Source organism: Hemitrygon akajei, chromosome 6 (genome assembly GCF_048418815.1).
Source record: "Hemitrygon akajei chromosome 6, sHemAka1.3, whole genome shotgun sequence".
Taxonomy (NCBI): Eukaryota; Metazoa; Chordata; class Chondrichthyes; order Myliobatiformes; family Dasyatidae; genus Hemitrygon; species Hemitrygon akajei.
In genome coordinates, this window is record NC_133129.1 from 76,948,234 (window position 1) to 76,972,974 (window position 24,741).

At 44.2% G+C, this 24,741-nt stretch overlaps 1 protein-coding gene across 1 annotated transcript; it reads right to left on the reverse strand.

Moving 5' to 3' along the window:
• Positions 1–16,696: 16,696 nt before the first annotated feature.
• Positions 16,697–24,408, reverse strand: LOC140729172 (endogenous retrovirus group 3 member 1 Env polyprotein-like). The gene is made up of 2 exons (XM_073048641.1): positions 23,662–24,408; positions 16,697–19,214 (listed from the first exon to the last, which is right to left on the reverse strand). The coding sequence occupies exon 2, from the start codon at positions 18,163–18,165 to the stop codon at positions 17,251–17,253; it is 915 nt and encodes a 304-aa protein (XP_072904742.1). The 5' UTR covers positions 18,166–19,214; positions 23,662–24,408; the 3' UTR covers positions 16,697–17,250.
• Between the last annotated feature and the right edge of the window lie 333 nt (positions 24,409–24,741).

A 24,741-nucleotide genomic window follows, 5' to 3' on the forward strand; every position in this document is an offset into this window, starting at 1 on the left:
TCGGTATTCACCACTGAGAGGGAACTTGATGACGCTAAGGACAATATGAGTGAGGTTGATGTTCTGGAGTATGTTGATATTAAGGGAGAGGAGGTGTTGGAGTTGTTAAAATACATTAGGACGGATAAGTCCCCGGGGCCTGACGGAATATTCTCCAGGCTGCTCCATGAGGCGAGTGAAGAGATTGCCGAACCTCTGGCTAGGATCTTTATGCCCTTGTTGTCCATGGGAATGGTACCGGAGGATTGGAGGGAGGTGAATTTTGTCCCCTTGTTCAAAAAAGGTAGTAGGGATAGTCCGGGTAATTATAGACCAGTGAGCCTTACATCTGTGGTGGGAAAGCTGTTGGAAAAGATTCTTAGAGATAGGATCTATGGGCATTTAGAGAATCATGGTCTGATCGGGGACAGTCAGCATGGCTTTGTGAAGGACAGATCGTGCCTAACAAGCCTGATAGATTTCTTTGAGGAGGTGACCAGACATACAGATGAGGGTAGTGCAGTGGATGTGATCTACATGGATTTTAGTAAGGCATGTTATGAAACCAGTAACTGGTTTCACTTACCAGCAAAGATAGATATGTCAGTTGAAGTCCAATGGTACTATTTTCAAAAGTTTTATTAATAAAGGGGCACAAAAATTAAGGTTAATACAAACATTCAGATAACATGCGTCAATACTCAATCTAAAACGCAGGTACATTAATAATCACTCAGAAATAAGCTCTTTCGTTGTCTAGGGTATAATACTGAGTCCAATTGGAAATATAAAGAGTCACTCTGAAGTCTGCAGGCTTTTCCCTTTTTGGTTTCACGTGTTGGAGAGAGAGAGAGAGATTGTTAGGAAAAGAGACACTTGCCGTTGTCTTTCTGAATCAAATCCTCAGCCTCAGAGGATTTGGCTTCCCCGTTGTTAGTTAAAAGCGATCTTCCGTTGGTTCCAGCCACAAACCCCGCATTCGGAATTTAACGCACGTGGCTTACTTCAAAATGGCTTCCCGTTCCCACGGGAAGCGTTATCGTGCTTCTTGGTGTCTCCTTGGTGCGTCTGAGGGTCGTCCTCTTTCAGACCCTTCTTTATACTGCCTCACGGGATCTCAGGTGTCAATCAGGTTGCAGGTGATGCAATCTCTCTCTCAACCAGCCCACTTTGCCCGAGGGCTTTACAATGTCCCTGCGAGTTGGCACGTCTGCAGTTCCCAGGTGTCTCCTGAGAACAATGCCACAGTCACCAGCTTTTGTCCCAGTGGAATGCGGTATCCAGCACGTCGCTGTCTTTCCATTTCCTGTGTCCATTCAGCCTGTCTCTCTCTCTCCCTTGCTCTCTCTCTCGGGTCATTGACCCCCCTTTCACTAGGGCTCTTGCAATTCTCACAAAGGAGGGGGCTGGTATCATAACACCTCCCCTCTTAAAAAGGTTTTTACCAGCGGTTAAAACCCAGAGTGGTACAGTCTTACAGAAATTTTGAATCTAATACAATACAGCTGCTTTTCTTTTCACTACAGAGTAATACAGTTATACATTCAAGTCAGCATCTAAACAGTTAACAAGTACAGTGCCCCTTTTCTTTAATACCTTAACCTCATGTGCCCTACTAACGCCTGGTAGCATCAAACTTCAGCTCAATAACCACCTTATTTATTTGCTTTCTTCGGCAACATAACTAAGGAGGTGTGATCGTAGCTTACATACATCTACAAAGGTTCATGCAAAAGACAAATTTTTATGCTACTTTCAAACTTAACAGTCAAGCTTCCATGGGTGTTGTCTTTATTATTCACATACTTTGTCAAAATCCCTTAAAACCGGCTTCTGCTATTTTAAAAATCGCGCCCCCATTAACCCTCGCCTTTTTTCCGGTTAATTCCCTCGTGGCGATCTTGGGCACCCTGGCGAAATAAGCTTTCGCCCGCTCCTTTCATAGGAGTTATTTTATCAGCGTGTTCCAAACTTAGACCACCCAATTCCTTAATTTTAGGCCATTTGTCGTTTTTCTCTTCAGGACCCGTCATGCTATTAGTTTCCAATTTAAGATCCGCAAGCGATCTCGCTTTGTTCAGACAGCATTTCAAATTCTGCCTTTTCACAGCACCCTCTTGAATAACAATAGCGTGTGGGGCACCTTTACATTCCAAATCAACCTGTAATTGATTCGCAGGCACCGTGTTACCAAGCCATTGTCTCTGCAGCCTGGTTGCTGCTTCTGACATCAATCCAGACATTAAATTTTCTTCCTTTGATTTGGGAATTACAGATTTCCCGTCTCCCTCCACAACAACAGTTATCTCCCCATTCGTAAACTCCACATTAACTCTGAAGACCCCCTTCTGTACAACCCTCTGGGAACTCACACCTCCCAAGGTTAACCCCTTTTTCCCCGAACCGGGTCTATCTGACTCACGAGGACGGCCGCCCCGTTCCCCTGAATCAAATACCTCAGACTTCCCCTGAGCTCCGTTACCAGGGTCAGCACCACGTGCATCCCCATCTTGGACACACTCAAACGGGACATTGGCCTCTTCCAGGCTTTCAACACCCGTACCTTTTTCAAATTCTAACGTCCCCCGATCCTTCCAGTTACTCTCTAGGCAGCCCCCCGTTGGGGAAGGCGCAACCCTGCGAGCTGAAACAACCTCCTCGGCCATTTCAGCTGACTTCTCCACGGCAAGGGTACCCTTCTCCTCTAAGACTGCCCTCATTTCACTCTCGGGACCATCGAGAACATCTTTAGGACTCTCAACTTCTCCAAACAATTCTGCCAAACCAGACAGATCAACCACGTCCAACTCTGGACGTTTTAACAGCTTTATCCGTTTCTCATCTTTATTTCCTACCTCTAGGACCTTTCTCTTCACTAAGGGGAGGGCTATCTCCTTACCCTTACCCCATTTTACTTTACTACCTTCCGTTTTACCACCCTCTGAACCCTCGTGGTGTAGGGTCGGTAAAAACGTCTGGGCCAATTTCAAACTGCGCGCGGTCCCAGTCGCCGCTCTCGACAGGCTGCGAGTGACCGCGCATGCGCGATAGCTCGGGGACTCCATGGGCGGGGCCTCAACTATCAGGGCGGTTCCCATCTTCCCACCCGCGAGGTCATTACCCAACAGGAGGTCCACGCCCTCCCCCGGTAACTCCGGCAGGACTCCTAGCTCCACAGGTCCCGACACCAACTCGCAATCGAGAAAGACCCTATGCAAAGGCACGACCGTGATCTGGTTCCCGATTCCTCTCAGGGCAACCTCCCCCGTCCGAGGGCCGAAATTTAACACATTACGGCTAATTAACGATAGTTCCGCCCCCGTGTCTCTCCAAATTCGTACAGGGATGGGGGGGTCCCCTTCCCTCAAAGACACGGTTCCTTCGGAACTAAATGTCTCCCGCCCCTCCGGTACTCCATCTACCTGGGGCCCTCTTGTCAACGTCCTGATTACCACTGCACGCCCGATAGGGATCGCTGCTCTCTCCCTCTCTGGCTCCTTTCTCAGAGCAAAGCACTTTGATGCAATATGTCCCACCTTTCCACAATTAAAACAGTTTAAACCAGGAGATCTCCAGGTTTCCTGTCTGTTATCCTCACTTTTTGTGCTAGCTCCCGGTGGAGTTTCTCCCTTAGCCGGCGGACTGTCCCTACCGTTCCGACGGTCTCTCGGGTAACTTTTTGGCGAGGAAAACTTTGTCTTGTGGGTTAGGGCATATTCATCTGCGAGCCTAGCCATCTCTGAGATGGACTGATTCGTCCTCTCATTTAAATACATTCGGATCTCTTCCGGAACGCAACTTTTAAATTCCTCAATCAAAACTAGCTCCCTGAGACGCCCATAGTCCTCGGCCACCTTTTCAGCTGTGCACCAACGATTCAAGAGCACACCCTTCTCATGGGCTAGCTCGGTATACGTTTGATTCCACCCTCTTTTTAAATTTCGGAACCTTTGTCTATACGCCTCAGGTACTAACTCGTAACCTCGGAGAATGGCCTCCTTTACTTGATCATAATTCCCGTCCCTTTCTGTGGGCAGCGCGGCATATACCCGCTGTGCTTTTCCTCGTAACACACTTTGTAACAACGCCACCCATTGCTCTCTGGGCCACTGCTGATTCTCTGCCACCTTTTCAAAGAGCAAGAAATAACTATCAACATCCGTCTCCTCGAACGGGGGGACCAACCTCAACGCCCGACTAATATCAAACCCCTCTTTCTCTCCCCCTTGAGTTCTTCGCTGTTGTTTCCGCCTGTCCAGCTCCAATTCATAGTTCCTCTGTTTCTCTCTCTCTTCTGCTTCTAGCTGCTTTAGTTTGAACACCTGCTCTCTTTCCCTCTCGGCTTCTCTTGCCCTCTCGGCTTCTCTTGCTCTCTCGGCTTCTCTCTCTGCAGCCTTCTGAGCTGCGTCTATTTCTAGCTGCTTTATTTTAAACTCATGTTCCAGCCTTGCTTTCTCCAACTCTGCCTGATTTGTCCCACTCACTAATCTCCTTTCGGGAATATTTTCCAAATCCTCAGCTGTAAACACCTTCTTCCCAACGTAATGCTGTTGTATGACCCTTAGCACTTCCTGCTTTTTCATTGCTGGCTTCACCGCTGTGAGGTCTAAGGCCTGCGCCAAACTTACTAAGTCTGATTTTGTAGCCTTCCCTAGCGCCTCTACCGTCGGGTTTCTCCTAAATTCCGACACATCCATCTTTGCTGGTTTCCCGTCTGACTACCTGCGTAACCAGATTTAAGTTTGGACTTACAGCCCGATTCACTGACCCTCCCGTTTGGTTTCAAATCCGGGACGAGCACCCCACTTGTTACGAAAACCCCATAACCAGGTAACTTACCAGCAAAGATAGATGGATCAGCTGAGTCGGATGCTACTATTTTCAAACGTTTTATTCAATAAGGGCACAAACGTATGGTTAATACAAACATTCAAATCGTCAAAACTCAATCTAAAACACCGGTGTAACCATAATCAATCAGAAATAAGCTCTTTCGTTGTCTAGGGTATATAATACTGAGTCCAATTGGAAATATAAAGAGTCACTCTGAAGTCTGCAGGCTTTTCCCTTTTTGGTTTCACGTGTTGGAGAGAGAGAGAGAGATTGTTAGGAAAAGAGACACTTGCCGTTGTCTTTCTGAATCAAATCCTCAGCCTCAGAGGATTTGGCTTCCCCGTTGTTAGTTAAAAGCGATCTTCCGTTGGTTCCAGCCACAAACCCCGCATTCGGAATTTAACGCACGTGGCTTACTTCAAAATGGCTTCCCGTTCCCACGGGAAGCATTATCGTGCTTCTTGGTGTCTCCTTGGTGCGTCTGAGGGTCGTCCTCTTTCAGACCCTTCTTTATACTGCCTCACGGGATCTCAGGTGTCAATCAGGTTGCAGGTGATGCAATCTCTCTCTCAACCAGCCCACTTTGCCCGAGGGCTTTACAATGTCCCTGCGAGTTGGCACGTCTGCAGTTCCCAGGTGTCTCCTGAGAACAATGCCACAGTCACCAGCTTTTGTCCCAGTGGAATGCGGTATCCAGCACGTCGCTGTCTTTCCATTTCCTGTGTCCATTCAGCCTGTCTCTCTCTCTCCCTTGCTCTCTCTCTCGGGTCATTGACCCCCCTTTCACTAGGGTTCTTGCAATTCTCACAAAGGAGGGGGCTGGTATCATAACAGGCATTTGACAAGGTTCCACACGGTAGGCTAATTCAGAAAGTCAGAAGGCATGGGATCCTGGGAAGTTTGGCCAGGTGGATTCAGAATTGGCTTGCCTGCAGAAGGCAGAGGGTCGTGGTGGAGAGAGTGCATTCAGATTGGAGGGTTGTGACTAGTGGTGTCCCACAAGGATCTGTTCTGGGACCTCTTTGTGATTTTTATTAACGACCTGGATGTGGGGGTAGAAGGGTGGGTTGGCAAGTGGGTGACACAATGTTTGGTGGTGTTGTAGATAGTGTAGAGGATTGTCGAAGATTGCAGAGAGACATTGATAGGATGCAGAAGTGGGCTGAAAAGTGGCAGATGGAGTTCAAACTGGAGAAGTTTGAGGTGATACACTTTGGAAGGACAAACTCCAGGGCAGAGTACAAAGTAAATGGCAGGATACTTGGTAGTGTGAAGGAGCAGAGGGATCTGGGGGTACATGTCCACAGATCCCTGAAAGTTGCCTCACAGGTAGATAGGGTAGTTAAGAAAGCTCATGGGGTGTTAGCTTTCATAAGTCGAGGGATAGAGTTTAAGAGATGCGGGGAAATGATGCAGCTCTATAAAACTCCAGTTAGGCCACACTTGGAGTACTGTGTCCAGTTCCGGTCACCTCAGTATGGGAAGGATGTGGAAGCATTGGAAAGGGTACGGAGGAGATTTACCAGGATGCTGCCTGGTTTAGAGAGTATGGATTATGATCAAACATTAAGGGAGCTAGGGCTTTACTCTTTGAAGAGAAGGAGGATAAGAGGAGACATGATAGAGGTGTACAAGATATTAAGAGGAATAGACAGAGTAGACAGCCAGCGCCTCTTCCCCAGGGCACCACTGCTCAGTACAAGAGGACATAGCTTTAAGGTAAGGGGAGAGAAGTTGAAGGGGGATATTAGAGAATGGTTTTTCACTCAGAGAGTGGTTGGTGCGTGGAATGCACTGCCTGAGTCAGTGGTGGAGGCAGGTACACTAGTGAAGTTTAAGAGACTACTAGACAGGTATATGGAGGAATTTAAGGTGGGGTGTTATATGGGAGGCAAGGTTTAAGGTTCGGCACAACATTGTGGGCCGAAGGGCCTGTAATGTGCTGTACTATTCTATGTTCTATGTTATGTGTGTGTTCCTTTGAATTTCCAGCATCTGCAGAATCTCTTGTGTTTATGACCACACCATCTCCATTGTGTTTTTTCTCAGTTTTTATACAATGGGCTTGGCAAGATTCAGATGTGCCTTCTAATTTGAGATTCTTCATTGTTAGGAAATGCTATGCACTTGAAGATTACTATTTTGACAAATATTCTTCCTGTAAACATCCAGCACAGCTCCATGTAGAAAACATACAGATGATAATACTCCTGAAATCTCCCACTCTGACAATGCTCTGAAGAAGAGGGATAAAAGATAATTAGAATTAGATTAAATTGTCTCCTCTGGCATTTGATACAACTATAGGCTATCCCTGCCAAAATGTGAGTTCCATTTTCACAGGCACCATTAAGCTGATTCTACCTATAAATCAGAAAATGCACAAAAATTATTCCATAGAGTAGTCACACACTGGCAACACAGTAGTGAATTGCATCAAAAACACAGAAGACATGTAAGAAAGAACAACTACTACAAGTGAAGAGAAGCAATTAGTTCTGCCAGCTGCAAGAATAAACATCAAACTTTTGAAGTTATTAATATTATGGGAACTTTTTGCCATGTTTGGGTATCCTTAAGTCAGGTGCTTGTAACCTGGAGGCAGCTTGCAATCACTCCATTACAGTTCTTAAGACCATAAGGACTACAGTGAGCAGAAGCCTGCAATGACCTTCCCTTCCTCTGGATGTTATACACTGTTGCCTCACCACTGGCAGATGTAATCCCAGTGCTACAATTTAAGATTCACTGGTGATGTGTGGATAAATGTGGGCTGTGTCAGCGAGGATGAGCAGTGAACAGGGCTTCGAATCTGAGGTGACTTCCTCAGTCATTACTCTCTGCTTGTATTTCTTCCACTGTGCTGTGCATTCAAAATTTGACAGAAGTTGGAATTGAAGCAAGGAGTGTAGAGCGAGTCCTTATGAAAGTTGTCATTCTGAATCTTTAACAATTTCCCACCATAGATGTTGCCTGACTTGCTGAGTTCCTGCTGCATTTTTTGTGTGTTGCTCAAGATTTCCAACATCTGCAAAATTTCTTGTGTTTGTGAAGAGATGCATGCTGACAGCTTGAAAGAAATGCAGAATATGAGAAGAATTAAGTCTGAGAACACTGTCCTTTCAATATCCTCCTCTAGCATGTATTATGTGTTCAGTAATGATCTTTGTTCTCATAGCCCAGTACCACTTCCTTCTTGTGCAGATGAGCATGCAATCATTACCTCTTGCCCTCTGGTTTCTTGATCCTGCTGCTGACTGCATTCACTCTGGACATAGTGTGTTAATGTGAGTATGCAATATATTTGGATAACACACTGTCTTGGTTTTGCAGCTGATGATATAAATTATGAGATTTACAGCAGTGCTATATCTGTGGATACAAAGTGATGCACCTGAATGTCAGGCATGATTGATAAAGATGGAACAATGTCAGTAATGCCTGAAACATCCATCTGAATTCATGGCACTAAACTCCTGCTACTGACTCCCGTAGTTCTCAACTCCTAAGTGTCTGCAGGGTCTCCTGGTCCTTGACATATCTTGATTTGCACTTCCTCTTCCTAATCTTTCATTGTAGCTTTGGAAAACCATTCTTTTTGATTGGAATCATAAAATATACAGCAGAGAAACAAGCCCTTGGGCTTACATTCTCCATGTCAACTGGAAGGCCTGTCTACGCCAATCCCATTCGTTTACATTAGGCCTGTATCCATCAATATTCATACGGTTGAACATGATATCCTAATTTTTATACTTTATGCCTCAGCATATGAAGGTAAATATATTAGCTATCTCCTTCACTATCACTATCCACATATGTCCCCACTTTCAGAGAGCAATGAACCTGTACCCAAAATTGTCTGTGTACATGAACACTCCTGAGGTCCTCTATATTTGCTTTATCTGTCATACCAGAATTTGACTTCTGAAAGAGCACTACCTTACACATACCTGGATTACATTCCATCTGCGACCACTCCGACCAGCTTTCAATCTGTTCTATCTTCTGCAGTTAAAACTGGCTGGGGAGAGAGATAAGAAGAGAAAAGCTGTGACTCCTTCAGATCTTCTCTCCCTCACTCATCAGTTTTAACTGACAAAAGAACCCTGCACTTGTTCTACCCACACTTCATGAGGCTTTCAACAGGGAAGGCTTTCTTTAAGTGGCATTAGTGATTGATGAAATTGACCATATGTAAATACATGGTGCCAATTGATAATGCAGTTGTTGTTAATTACATGTCGAGATAATGACAATAGGCACACGATCCTACCGTGCCACGCTGCACTGAATTGCGTTAATTGGCCACAGATAAGGCCATTGATCACTGTGATCTCTATGGCTACTTTGGGGACTACCCAATTTATCTCCTTCTACGATACTAGGTGCAAAAAAAAATTAGTAAATGTTAAAGTGCTTGCAAATCCCTGCAAAAGTGATGACCACTAGTTCACAGGAAGAATAGTGATACTATCAATTAGGTATTCATTTAGAATGGATGCTTTTGATAGGAACAGGTAGGGAGCATGGAGAAAACTTGACTGAAGCATAAAATCAAAATAGAATTACTGGGCTAAGTGGTCTTTTTCTGAGCTATAGACCTTTTTGTCTAAAACCAGGGGGAATAAGCTTAGAGTAAGGGGTATAGGTTTAGATAGGATCTGAAGAACCTTTCCAACCAGATAGTGGTTCAAAGTTCAAAGTAAATTTATTATCAAAGTACAGATTTGTTACCATATAGTACCTTCAGATACATTTGCTTACAGGTATCTACAGGAGGAAATGAAATACAATAGAATTTTATGAAAAACGGACTGACAAACAGGCAAACTGTGCAAATAAAAATAATACTGACTGCATGAGTTAAGGATGCAGTGAGCCTGAAAGTGAGTCTGTAGGTCATAGAATCTGGTCAGATTAGTGGTGATTGAAGCTATCCATATCTGTTCAGGAGCCTGATGGTTGTAAGGTAATAACTTTCCCCAAACCTGGTGGTGTGGGCCCTAAGGCTTCTGTGCCTCCTCCCTGCAGCAGTGCTCCATGTAAATGTACTCAGTGGTGAGGATGGTTTTGCTCTATACACCACTTTCTCTAAGCTTTTCCATTCCTGGACATTGGTGTCTTCATGCCAGCTCATTGGAAGCATGCTGGATCTACTCAAACTTCTAAGAACGTAGAGGCACTGTCATATCTTGTTTATGTTGGCACTTATGTGCTGGTCCCAGGACAGATTCCTTGATACGTTAATGCGGAGGAGTTTAAAGCTCTCCACCTCTGTTACACTAATGAGTGTGGCATGTCGCCAAGTGGTTAAAGGTGTCTGTCTAGTGGTTTGAAGGTCACTAGTTCAAGCCTTAGCTGAGGCTGCGTGTTGTGTCCTTGAGCAAGGCACTTAACCACACATTGCTCTGCGACAACACTGGTGCCAAGCTGTATGGGTCCTAATACCCTTCCCTTGGACAACATCGGTGGTGTGGAGAGGGGAGACTTGCAGCATGGGCAACTGCAGGTCTTCCATACAACCTTGCCCAGGCCTCAGTCATCATCGAAAATCGATGGACAGCTGAAGAGAAGAATGAGGACTGGATCATGAACCTCTGACTTCTTCCTTCTGAAGTCAATGATCAACTTTTTGGTCTTACTGATGAGAGGTAGCATCATTCAAACAGAATTACAAACTCCTTTCTATATAGGACCATAAGATATAGATGCAGAATTAGGCCAAGTCTGCTCCGTCATTCAATCAGTGCTGATACTTTTTTTAAAATTATGCCTTTGATTTAGCCAAGTGTTACTGTCCGAAAACTACAGTTAGCCACACAGTCATACAGTAAGCATAAAATGAGCGGAGCAGCCCTGTAGTGCACCTGTACTGACAGTGAGTGTGGGGGAAATGTTCTTTGCCAATCCATTCTGCAATCTGAAATGCACAGTCTGAGGGGTTGGTGGAGATAGGTATTAAAAAACATTTAAGTTTTATAAGCTTATAAAATGCCAAAACATGAAGGAACACACACAAAATGCTGGAAGCTTTCAGAGGGTCAGGCAGCATCTATGGAAGTGAATAAACAGTTGAAGTTTCAGGACTGAAAGTGAAGGGAGAAGATGCTAGATTAAAAAGGTGTGCAAAGGGAAGAGGACAAGCTGGCAGGTGATAGCTGAAGCCAAGAGAGTGGGAAAGGTCATGGGCCGGAGAGGAACAAATCTCATAGGAGAGGAGAGAGAGCCATAGGAGGAAGGATAGCAGGAGGGGCTCAGAGGGAAGTAATAGGTAGTAGAGAAGAGGTAAAAGGCCAGAGTGGGGAACAGACAAAGAGGGAGTGGGAGGGAATTTCTTTTTACTATCAGCTGAAGGCTCCTCCACGCTGAGGGTGGCCTTACCTTGGCACAAGAAGAGGCCGTGGACCGACATGTTGGAACAGGATTGGGAATCGGAATTAAAATGTGAGCCACCAGGAAGTTCCGCTCATGGCGGATGGAGCAGAGGTGCTCAGTGAAGCATTCCCCCAATTTACCAAGTGATTGTGAATCACATTAGAATAGTGGATCAGCATGGATATGATGGAGTGAAGGAATTGTTTCTATGTTGTATTCGTGTATGGCTCGATGTCCTTATTAAATAACTGAATTTAATTTATTGTGTTGCATTACACGATTGAAAAGATGTGTAATCTGTATCACCTTAAAACAAGGTCCATCAAAGTCCCCAGTGTGGGGTTCTATGTCAGCTGCTAAGTAACATTATCCATTTTATAAATAGGAGTAGGATCTTCCCAATTAATATTATAGATGAGGGCCTGCAACGTGTGAGCCTGATATCAGACTCATCCATCAGTACTTCCCATTTTTGTCAATAATAATGCTTGTAGCTATAAATTCCTCACTTGAAAGTAGGTCATGTGTAAAATGAGCACAACTTTTCAGATTTAATCACATCACTAATTACCCAGATTTTGTAATGATGGTGAAATCTGTAAAACTGGCAGCATTTTTGGGATTTCTGCACATTCATAACACAATCCCTCTGTGGTTTCAGTGATTCAGTGCTCCTCCACAGCCGTGCTGTTGCCCACCTTCGGCAGCAGATTCAAGCAAAATCAATAGTACTGTTATGAATTTAAATTACTCACAACGGGATACATTGTGGAATGTAGGTCCTTTGTTACAAGATGGTTCCATTACTCTGAATTATTTCCACATGACATAAGATGCCAGCAGCCCTACAGTAGTCGGGCAAATCCATCCCTCCAGTCTCCCAAGTGTTCAATCATATGTACAGTCTGTAAATATGTCAGGCATCCATAAGGAAACACGTCTAAAATAACTTATTAACTATTCTTCTTGAGCAGTACCTCGAGATTGCAAGTGACTTGCTTCTATTCTGCTTTATGGGTTCAGAGAAAGATCGTCAAGTGTGACATTGAGAACCTTGAAGTCATGTATCAGGAGAATATAGAGGCCAATGTGGGAAATGCAGTCTTTTCCCACAGGAGGCAGCTGGCAGAGAGATGAATGTGTAGCTTTAAAAGTAACTCACTCCTTCTGCTATTTACAGAGGTTTTCAACTTTGAGATGTCAGATGCCTATTGCGAGTCATTAACATAAATGGATTCCCAGGTGTTGTGGGAGGAGGCAATGTTGCATATTTTCAACAAACTTTGAGCACTTTGAATCCTTTCCACTGTTCACATGATCATCTCCTCCTATGATAGTGCTTCAAGTGGATAGTCTATTTTAAGAGTCTGATTTTGGTTGCTAGTACTGTGACCTTCTCAATTTAGGCAACAGAGTGGCACTATAGCCTTAGAATAGTGGGTATGTTGACCCAAAGGAGAACACTGTTATAGATTCTTATTCCTTTTTAGTGAGCAGTGTCTTAACTGTATTGATGATATTTGACCTGTGTCCTGAGCTGCCTGCTTCAGTAGTTCAGGACTTAGCAGGAATAAAGGAATGCAGGAATCTGTTCTGTCCTGTAGATCAGGAGTTTTGGGTCAGGTATGAAGTCTTGATCCTTGAACACTTATTTCTTCATCAACAATGACTGAAGCATGTTGCGAATTTCATTTTGATGTCTGCTTCATTGAAAGAATACTCCCAAATTCTGGTTCATGGTTCTAGAGTTTCCATAAGGATCATTTGTTGAAATGCAGTGTGGAGAAGCAAAGTGCAGTTTGAAACAGGTCCCTTTTGTACTGTGGGTAGAAAGCTCATAATATTGTACACTGAGGAAAAAAATCAATGACAGCAAACACTCTGGGACCAAAAAAAAGTTATGTCCTGTTAGCAGATTATAATTCCCCCATATCAAACTTTCAGTTATCTTATACATTATTCTTTTTATTGCAACATCTAGCTTAATCAAATTTGTGCCACAAGAAAGCAGCATCCATCGTCAAGGGTTTCCAGGAAATTCTCTCTTCTACCTGCTTGCCTGATCTGGAAGGAGGTACAGAAGCCTTAGGTTACAAGCCACCAGGTTTGGTAACATTTGATATACTTCAACAATCAGGCTACTAAACTAGTGTGGACAATTTCACTCACTTCAACACTGAACTGATTCCAAAATCCATTCATTTATTTATTTGTTTGTTTGTTTCTCTACTTATCTATTTATTTTTAAATTTGAAGTTGGTCTTCTTTTGCATATTGGTTGTTTGTCAGTCTTTGTGTAGCTTTTCAATCATCCCATTGTATTTCTTTGTTCTACTGTGAATACCTGTAAGAAAATGAACCTCTGGGTTGTATATGGTGACATGTACATACTTTGATAATAAATTGACTTTGAAATTTGATTTTGAATAAAAGCTAAAAAACATAATAAGAAACGAGGTCATTCTGAACATTGTGGCTTTGACTCTTCGTATGAGCAGCTTAGTCAGTCCTGCTCCCCATTTGTCCTTTTATTACATAATTCCCTTTTGTAAATCATGACTCAGTCTGCATCACTGCCCCATCAGCAATGAACTCCAATGAACTCCCTGTTGCATAGAAAAGATTGTCATTTTGTTACCCAGCCACTCAATTTAAATCTCTGCAATTTGGTTTCAAAGGTTATCTAATATTCTGTAAAAGTTTTAACATGTCAATGGCAAGCTGTGCCTTATTCCTCCTGGTTTGCCATCTGAGAACTCTACATTTTGATTTCAAAACTGTTCAAAAAATGTGTGCAGGGAGAGAAATAGTGTCGATGGCTCAGGCAGGTGGTCTTTCACCAGAACTGTTAAAAATTGGAAATCAGATATTTATTTTATTTATTTAGAGATAAGTTTATTTAGAGCTACAATGGGGAACAGGCCCTTCTGGCCCAATGAGCCGGACTGCCCAGCAACCTACCTATCTAACCCTACACTGATCACAGGACAATTTACAATAACTAATCAGCCAACTAACTGATACATCTTTGAAATGTGGGAGGAAATTTGAGCACCTGGAGGAATCACACATGCTGACAAGAAGGACATAGAATCTTCTGACTGATAGGAATCAGGATTAGAATTGAATTCTGAACTTCAATGCCCTAAGCTGTAATAGTGTAGCTAACTGTTACACTACTGTGGCACCCTTACTACACAACTGTGATACCCTTCTACACTACCGTGGCACCCCTATATGTGAAGAGTCATTGGGGGGAGGTTGTGGGTAAATGAAATAAAGAGGGAATATCTGTGATATAGTGGGAACCAAGGAAGGCAGAATGACTCAAGTGATGATACTGGTGAGAGAGGACAGTGAAAATTTGTTTATCATGCCTGATCTGTCTGAATATGTAAATAAAAGGAGATGAAAGAAAATAGAGGAGGAATAAGGAGCAAAAAAAAAGACAAATACCCTTGGGGTTATAATATATGCTCTGGGAAAAATGGAAACTTCAGATAAAGGAAATCTGAAATTAAAACAGAGAACTGTTTGATTTTCTAATGTGAAGGCCACATTGTGAACAATGAAGATAATGCACTGAATCAGGAGAGGTAAAATTACTAAACAGGGAAAAAGAGCAGGAGTTCCTTGTGGTTATACAAGAAGGAGCTGTGGAGAAGGATATGGATGTTATGTAGAGTCATGGAATGTACACCTTCCAAATTAGTAATTTGTTCAGCGCCTATTTTGTGTCCTCCTCTGCATTGTAAAAACCAAATGCAGATTGACCGACTGCTTTGCAGAACACATCTGGTCAATCTAATTTGGTGACGGGTATGTATTTAATATTTAAGTAATATATGAATAATCATTATATATATATATATATATATATTTGACATGCATTCTATATTGAGTTGCAGTTTATAACTAAGCAGGGAGGAGTACTGTGTATTTAATATTTAAGTAATGTTTGAGTAATTTTATATATACATATATAGATTGATTAAGCAGTCTTGTTCATTTAAATAGTGAATTATGGGTTATATATAAAAATACTTGAATTGCATATGTCACAATGCTATCACGTGATATGTGCATACCTCACTTAAAGTTAGACCTGCATTTCAGACTCCTGTGTCTTCCTTTGAATTAATTTAATGCTTTGAAGTTACAAAGCATAACAGTGCCCTTGAACTTCTAATTACCTGCCAAATTAGTTATCCGTCCTATTCCAGATTGACCTCACTGTCTTTAGGCGATAACACTTTTAAAAAGGAACCCAAGTTTGAGGAAGAGCATCTCAACCAACAAACTGGCAGTTTTTTGGACTTAACACTGAATTGCACACTTCCACTCTGATGTTAACATCTCTGAACATCTATCCTGGGTCCAACATATTGATGCAATTACGAAGAAGGCATAACATTGACGATATTTTATTGGAAGTTTCTGAAGACTTGGCATGTCAAAGACTCTAACAAAGTTCTACAGGTATTTGTGGAGAGCATTCTAACTGGTTGCATCACCATCTGATATGGAGGGACCATGGACAGGATCAGAAAAAAACTTTAGAAATTTGTAAACTCAGCCATCTCCATCATGGCCACCATGCACTCCAGGGTTGAGGATATCTTTAAAATGCAAAAGCTCAAGAAGGTGGCATCCATCCTTAAGGACACCCATCACCCAGGCCATGCCCTCTTCACATTGCTACCGTTGAAGGATGTACAGGAATCTGAAGACACACACTCAAACATTTATTCTCCTCCACCATAAAGTTTCTGAATGGACAATAAATCCAAGAACATGACCTCATTATCTTGTTTTTTGATCTCTCTTTTTGCACTAATTACTTAATTTAATTTTCATACATTTTCTTATGGTAATTTATAGTACTTATTATATATTGCAAAATACTGCTGCCAAAAAAAACCCAAATTTCATAACATATACTGATTCTGATCTTCCACCTCAGTTCCATTTACCTGCATGGTAACTTTATTCTGCTTCAATGACTCTTCACCTGCACTTGGGCCTTAACCTAACATCTGTGTCAGTAGGATACGACCACCAAAATAGATCTAGGTAATCTTTAGAAATTTGTAAATCTCTCTGTTGAATGAACTCAATGGTTGAACTTCAACAACAAAGTCCAAAGTAAATTTATTATCGAAGTACATATACAGTATGTCACCATCTACCATGCTGAGATTCTTTTTCTTGTGGGGATACTCAATATATCTACAGAGTAATAACCATAACAAGAGTATCAATGAAAGACAACCAGAATTAGGGTGTTCAACCAGTGTGCAAAAGACAACAAACTGCAAATACAGAAAGAAGAAATAATAATAATAATAATAAATCAGTGATAAATATCAAAAATGACATGAAGAGTCCTTAGAAGTGACACTATTGGTTGTGGGGACATTTCAATGATGCGATGTGTGAAGTTAAGTAAAGTTATCCCCTTTTGTTGAATAGTGTCAGAAATAATCCTACACTCTGAGTCTCAGCAAACTGCAAAGCGGCAAAGCTTTATTTTTCACGAGTCTGCAGAGTCGGACCCAAAACTGCTCCAGCAGTATTGAGCCCAGAGCATTACATTTCATTTCCTTTTATACAGTTTCAAGTAGGTTATCACGTGTCCCTCAGTTGCTGTATCATTCCTACAATTATTCATAGTCAGCTCCACTCTCCCCCTCCCCACAGGCTTGTACATTTCGGGGGTCACATACACATTTTCTCATATCCTCTGTCCTTGGAGTTAGCCATCCGCAGAGCCATGTCTGCCAAGTTTTCAAACACTTATCGGCCTTGGAGTTAGCCACAAGAGTACAGCTTATCTCCATCTGTTTCATCCACCTCCGCTCTCAGCTCCTAGCTTAATGACTCCTTTTTAGTTCTTCATGATTACCACAAGGTACAGATTGTACCTATACAGTTTTGCAAGAATCTTATATCCTTATTTAGCAATGTGTCAGCATATGTTTTGTAAGCTTAGATCTTAGCACAGTCTAACCTTAACCCTTTCTCTTCTTACAATTCCACCCTTTTTCTTTTTAGAGTGTGCTAAGGATTTGTCCAGGGATTCCACTCTTCCAGTTCTCTGCCTCGTTGCAACAGCATTTTAGCCGGGTCAGCTGGGTTCCCTGGCTGCATTACCTGTACTATTACTCGCGTTATTAATGCTCTCAAGCAGGGTATTAAGCATGGTAATATGATTATCATTATGAGTATTCCGCCAAATGTTAACAGGGCTATTCGCCACCAGCTTCCTCCCAGCAGACTATCCAGCCAACTCAGGTTCCCTAAGGATCTCCAAGTTTGTACTGGCACATGGGCCAACTTCCGAATTTTGTCGGATATTTTCAACACTGCCTTTCCATTATCATTTATCTTTAGGCAACAGTTTGTCAGATTGAACTTTCCACAGACCCCTCCCTCGGAGGCCAATAGGTAATCCAATGCTAATCGATTTTGGTATATGGCTGTTCTCATCTGGCTTTGCTGCTCAGCCAGCAATTCCAGAGCCAATGCGGTTTGGTTGGTGATCACCTCTACTACAGCTTGTAGGCGTATTATTCGATTTAACATATATACCGGGGTTCGGTAACCCCATGACCCATCCTGGGCCCAAGTTGCTGGTCCGTAATATTCAATGATGCGTGCTGGAGGCCACTCGTCGCCCCATTCTCCCACCTTTATCTCCCGCTTCTCCCTTCTCAGTGAGTCAAATAACTTGATTCCCAATTCCCTATCTTCATCCTGGGGTAGGAGGAAGAACTCTGGCCTTATAAGGCCTAAGAAACAAACTCCTCCCCATCCTTTCGGCAATTTGGTGTATGCCTGATTCCCACAAATCCAGAACAGACCTTCTGGGACAAATCCTCCTTTCCTTGCTTTCCGCCAGGCTTTCCAAACACTGGGAATTCCTTCGTACGGGTTATGCCCACTGCAATTCCAGATTCCCGAATTGTTTCCCATAGCCGTACAATTGTCCTTTGCCCCTTTAGTTATGTACCAAGTCGGCTCCTCGGGCCACCAAGTGGCATTATTTTTTTGTTTTAGCCAACTTTATACTCTGACATGGGCTTTCTCCTACTTTCACCTTCCCTTTTCTTTCTACACATACTTGTCCTTCCGGATAGTTTGTTAACTTCCATTCTTGCGTCCTCCCAGTCCTTTTCTTATCCCAATCATGAGCCAATAGCTCCCACACACTCAAACTCTCACCTATCCATGGCCATTGCTCGCTCATGTGGGGTCCCCCACAAACCCAACAGTCACTTACATTTAAACTTGTAGCTATTCGAGTTGCTAAGTCTATAAACAGGTTTTCCTTCATTTCCGGTCTTGTTTTTCCATAGGTTCCCCATTCTTCTCTGACTCCACCAAACTCTGCCCTTCCTTTTTCTTTCCTTTCACATATCCATTCTGTCTCAGGGCATGTACTTTCTCGTACACTCCAACTTCTCCCTTCTCCTTTTTCTTCTCTCACTGATCCACCGGGGTATCCCCTGTTCTTTTTCAGGGTATATTTTATTCCTCCCTCTTCACATTCCTCTTTTTCTTTTCCATAACATTGGTCATTTACATGTGAATGTGACACAAGGGCCCCGGGTCGTTCTTTTCCTTTCTCCAAAACTCGGTTCCTACACTTGTCACATTTCCCTTCTATTTTTCCCACATACAGAATTAAATATATTACAGTCAATAATGTAACAGTCCACATTGAGTTCATTTTTGTTGCCTTTTCAGTTTCACCACCAACGGTTCTTCACTGGGAACACAGGTCCACTCCGTGTGTCCCTCAGGCTTAACTGGTCCCTTTATTCTGGATGCGTGGGTCCACCCTTTCTCTTTTGTTCGTACAGCCGCCTCGGTGGTTAACAGGACCTGGAAAGGGCCTTCCCACTGTGGTTGTAACTTCTCCGGCTTCCAGGTCCGTACCAGAACCCAATCTCCAGGCACGATCTGATGTAAAGCAAAGTCGAGCGGCGGAGTCTGGGCCAAGAGACCCTTCTTCCGCAGTTCTGCAAAGGAACGAGATAGTGCCAGTAAATAGTTCCTTATAAAAATATCACCCCCTTGTAGCGTGGGGTACCCTTCTACCTTATTCCAATACGGGAGTCCAAACAGCATTTCATAGGGGGAGATTCCTATATCCTGCCTGGGTGCTGTTCGGATTCTTAACAGGGCGATGGGGAGACACTTAGTCCAGGGTAACTTGGTTTCTAGCATTAATTTGGTCAATTGCGCCTTTAAGGTACTGTTCATCCTTTCCACCCGTCCCGAACTCTGGGGATGCCACGGGGTATGGTATTTCCATTGGATACTCAATGCATCACAAATCAACTGGTGCGTCTTGGAGGCAAAGTGTGTCCCTCTGTCCGAGTCTATGGACCCCATGATCCCATATCTGGGGATTATGTTTTCTAGTAGTATTCGGGCTACTGTAGGCGCATCGGCCTTTGTGGTCGGGTATGCTTCCACCCAGTGGGTAAAATGATCCACTATTACTAACAGGTACTTCCATCTCTGCACTGAGGGTAGTTCGGTAAAGTCGATCTGGACTCTATGGAACGGTCTCATGGCCAGTGGCTGGCCACCTCTTGGAGTGGATCGCATCACTTTCTTGTTTATCCGCTGGCACGTCGGACATCCAGTTATCTCTTGCTGGGCCAGTGTGTATATTCCTTTGCATACATAGTCCCTCAGAATTGTGTCGCACATGGCCTGTACTCCCCAGTGGGTTTGATGGTGCAACTGTTGGAGGATGTTACGGGTTACTTCCTTATTTAGTACCTGTCTCCCATCCGGGACCGTCCATTTACCATCAGTGTCTTTTCGGGCTCCTAGTTGGTTCATGCTATCAATCTCTATTTGGGTAAACATAGGTTGTTTAGTAAGTCCTTCCCTCACTGGTATCAAGGTCAGGAGTTGGATCGGGTCTTCAACGGCTGCTCGTTTGGCCTCCCCATCGGCTAGACGGTTCCCTACTGCTTCAGGTGTTGATCCTTTTTGGTGTCCGGGTACATGTACTACCGCAATCTCAGTTGGTAGGGCCAGGGCTTCCAATGTCATACTTATCATTTGCTCGTGTGCCAGTCCCTTTCCTCTGGCCGTTATCAGTCCTCTTTCTTTCCATATCTTCCCAAAGGTATGTACTATCCCATAGGCGTACTTAGAGTCAGTGTATATTGTTCCGATCCTCTTCTCCAATATCCTCAGAGCCCTCTGGAGGGCGTATAATTCGCATGACTGGGCCGACCAGTTTCCCGGTAATCTCCCGGACTCCACTATTCTTTCAGTCTCTCCGTCAATGATGGCATATCCGCTGTGCCGTACTCCATCAATACATCGTGAGGATCCATCTATATACAATTCCTGTCCTTCTCCCAGGGGAACTTCCTGTAAGTCCTCCCGGCTCTTTGTTTGCAAGTCCAACAATTCAATACAGTCGTGTTCTGACTCCTTTTCTTCTAGTCCTCCATAGAGGAACTGGGCTGGGTTGCAACTGGAATCCTTTGCGAAGTTTAGGTCTTCTCCGGTCATCAGTATAGTTTCGTACTTTAGAATGCGGGAGTCAGTGAGCCACCGATGTGCCTTCTGGGCTAGTAGGGTGCTGACCGAGTGGGGAGAATGCACTGTGATCTTCCCTCCAAAGGTTAGTTTCCGGGCTTCCTCTACCAATACCGCTGTCGCTGCCACTGCTTGGATACAAGTGGGCCATCCACGCGATACCGGGTCTAACATTTTTGACAGGAAAGCCACGGGTTGCCGCTTTCCTCCTCTTAGTTGGGTGAGTACCCCTTGGGCCATTCCTTCGGCATTGTTGACGTACAGCTGGAATGGTTTTTCCAGGGCTGGCAAGACTAACACCGGAGCACGGATCAATTGCCCCTTGATATAGTTGAATTTTTGCTCCTCTTCCTTTGTCCATTTTACTGTTTGCTCATCTTGCCCGAGTTTATCATACAGAAATTTCACCAGGGGAGTATAATTCTCAATCCAGATTCGACAATACCCCACTAACCCCAGGAACTGTCGTATCTCCTTCTTGGTACGAGGTAGCGACATCCCTGTTATTCCAGCTATCCTTTCTGGGGTAATGCTTCGCTGTCCCTTACTGACCCGGTGTCCCAGATACCTTACTTCCTTTTCCACGAATTGTAACTTTTTCTTGGAGACCCGTAGCCCCTTTTTCCCTAGGAAGTTCAGTAATCTGATGGTATCTTCCTGCATCCCTTTCTGTGTTGGCCCGGATAGTAATAAATCATCCACATACTGTAGCAGTTGGTTCTCTGGAGCACATTGGAATTCCGCTAGTACTTGCTCCAAGACCTGCCCGAATAGGTTAGGTGACTCAGTGAATCCTTGCGGCAGGACCGTCCATCTGAGTTGTCTTTTCCGCCCTGTTGTAGGATTTTCCCATTCAAACGCAAACATGTCCCGACTGCTTTCTTCTAGCGGGCAACTCCAGAAAGCATCTTTTAGATCTATTACACTGAACCATTCATGGTCAGGGGAGATTTTACTCATCAGGGTGTACGGGTTGGGTACTACCGGGTATCGGGTCTGGACTACTGCATTTAGACCCCGCAGGTCTTGTACCATCCGATAAGTCCCGTCCGGCTTTCGCACCGGGAGGATGGGGGTATTATATGGCGACATACATTCTTCCAGCAGTCCATCTGCGATCAGCCCTTCAATTACCGGCTGCAGCCCTTTTCTTCCTTCCATCGCAATGGGATACTGCTTCCTCCTTACTGGGCGACCGTCCGGTAGCAAGGTGATCTGTAGAGGGCTGATGTTCAATCCTCCCCTATTTCCCTCTCTATACCACACCTCGGGCTCTATTTTCTGGTCGTCCTCTTCTTTTAATGCGAATAATTTTACTATTATTTCTCCATTGTTCGGCACTGTTCCAATGCCCAGTTGCACTTGCAGGTCCCTTCCTAATAGGTTGAATCCTGCCGAGGGCAGCAGGAGAAGGTCTTGCCTTGTTGCCCTATCTTCATATCCGACTTCCACATTGTCCACAATGGACACTTGTATCGTTTTTCCTCCGATACCGGATACCTTCATTACTCTTGTTCCTGTTCGGGCGCCGGGAGGTATCTGGATTACACTGGATCTTTCAGCACCCGAATCTACCATAAAGGTTGTATCTGACCCTTGGGGACCTAATTTCAGATTTACCAGGGGTTCCTGTCGATAGTTTCTTCTCCCCAAGGGTAGGAACCCCCGACCCCCCTAGTCTTCGTCCTCCATCATGGCATATGACCTGACCTCTCGCCGATACTTAGGACATTCCCGTTTAAAATGTCCTTCCTCGTTACAGTGGAAGCATCTTAGAGTCCTTCGCGTTTTCCTTCCTGGTTCTTGGCCATTGCCTCGGTCTGACCACGTTCCCCTCTTTTCCCTGTTTTCTGTGGTTACTTGCCGTACTGTCTGAACCATTATCCTAGCGGTCTTTTTCTGTTTCTCCTCGTCTCTTCTTACAAACACCTTCTGCGCTTCTCGCAGTAATTCACTCAAGGGTTTTGAATTCCAGTCCTCTATCTTCTCTAGTTTCTTCCGAATGTCTGGCCAGGCTTTCGATACAAATTCTACCCTAATTAGCTGTTGTCCCACCTCTGTCTCCGGGTCTACCCCCGCATATTGTTGCATATTTTTCCGAATTCTATCCAGGAAGTCAGTTGGGGTCTCATCGGGGTTCTGGTGGCTTCCGAACGCCTTAGTGAAGTTATGACCCTTGGGGACCGCTTGTCTTATTCCCTTTATCAGGAATTCCCTCATGTCTCTCATGTTTCCTTGACCTTCTCCGGTCTGCTTATCCCAGTTCGGGTTTAACAGGGGAAACTTAGGTTCCCCGGCATTCCCCTTCTCCTTTCTCTCTCTCCTCTTCCGCCTGCCGTTGCGGATCATCCGGATGCGGAGCACTAGCAGCTTGTTCGGGCTGCTGGGGCCGGGGAACATAAGGGGGAGGTAGATGATTCAACACTTCCCAAGGAGGCTCTTCCTCCTTAGTTTTAGTTTCTAGTTTAAAACTTCTTGCGGAGTCTCCTGGTCCGGGAACCCAGCAAGAGGCATACTCATTTTCTTCCTCTCTCACATTTGGTTTAGAGTTTACATATATGTTTAAGGCCTGTCTAACCCAATCCTCATCTGACCCAAATGGTGGCCACCATACCGAGGACCCTTTTATTGGCTGTTTGGACCATGATTTGCAATATTCTACCATTCTCTTTTTCTGCTTTCCCTTTGTTCGTCCATATCCCCATCCTGCAAACATTCTACCGAGGGGGCTATCAGGAGGTACCTTCGGGAACAAACCCGAACTCTCCGGCTCCTCTTCCTTTGAGCTTCCCCCTCCCATTATTCCCTTCCCGGCCCGGTTCTTTTTACTCTAGGTGTCGTCACACCTAGTTTACCCGGTCACACCCACCTAGATCTCAGTTAGCTAGTCTCACTTACCCGGTGTGCCGTAGAACCGTCTCCTTTCCTCCCTGCTTTGCCGCCTTGCGCTGTCCGGATCTCACTCGCTCAAGCCGTTTCAGACGACGAGCAAGGAATCAGGGACTGCCGAACTCGGCAGGGTGCACCTTCTCCGATGTCCTTCCTCTCGCCCTCCACGACCGGAGTGGGGATCCCGGACGAGCCCCCAGCTGTCAGAAATAATCCTACACTCTGAGTCTCAGCAAACTGCAAAGCGGCAAAGCTTTATTTTTCACGAGTCTGCAGAGTCGGACCCAAAACTGCTCCAGCAGTATTGAGCCCAGAGCATTACATTTCATTTCCTTTTATACAGTTTCAAGTAGGTTATCACGTGTCCCTCAGTTGCTGTATCATTCCTACAATTATTCATAGTCAGCTCCACTCTCCCCCTCCCCACAGGCTTGTACATTTCGGGGGTCACATACACATTTTCTCATATCCTCTGTCCTTGGAGTTAGCCATCCGCAGAGCCATGTCTGCCAAGTTTTCAAACACTTATCGGCCTTGGAGTTAGCCACAAGAGTACAGCTTATCTCCATCTGTTTCATCCACCTCCGCTCTCAGCTCCTAGCTTAATGACTCCTTTTTAGTTCTTCATGATTACCACAAGGTACAGATTGTACCTATACAGTTTTGCAAGAATCTTATATCCTTATTTAGCAATGTGTCAGCATATGTTTTGTAAGCTTAGATCTTAGCACAGTCTAACCTTAACCCTTTCTCTTCTTACAAATAGCATGAAATTTGAGTGGTAGTAACTGTTCTTGATCCTAGTAGTGTGTGTCCTGTGGGTCTTGTACTTTCTTCCTGATGGCAACAGTGAGAAGAGAGCATGTCCTGGGTGGTTGGGGTCTCGGATGATGGATGATTTTTTTTCCTATGACAAGGTATCATCTAGATGTGGTTAATGTTTGGGAGGACCTTACTCGTGATGGACCGGACCGTCACTGTTAAGCAGCAAATTCTAAAGATTCACTAAAGTTTGAGTAAAAAATTTTCTGCTTTGCAGAGTGCTAAACAGACTGCTCATTATTCCCAGACTGTGCCCATTGGTTCTAC

Excerpts from the sequence above, each read along its gene's own strand:
- LOC140729172 (XM_073048641.1), bottom strand. The coding sequence starts at position 18,165 with ATGGGAAACAATTCGGGAATCTGGAATTGCAGTGGGCATAACCCGTAC.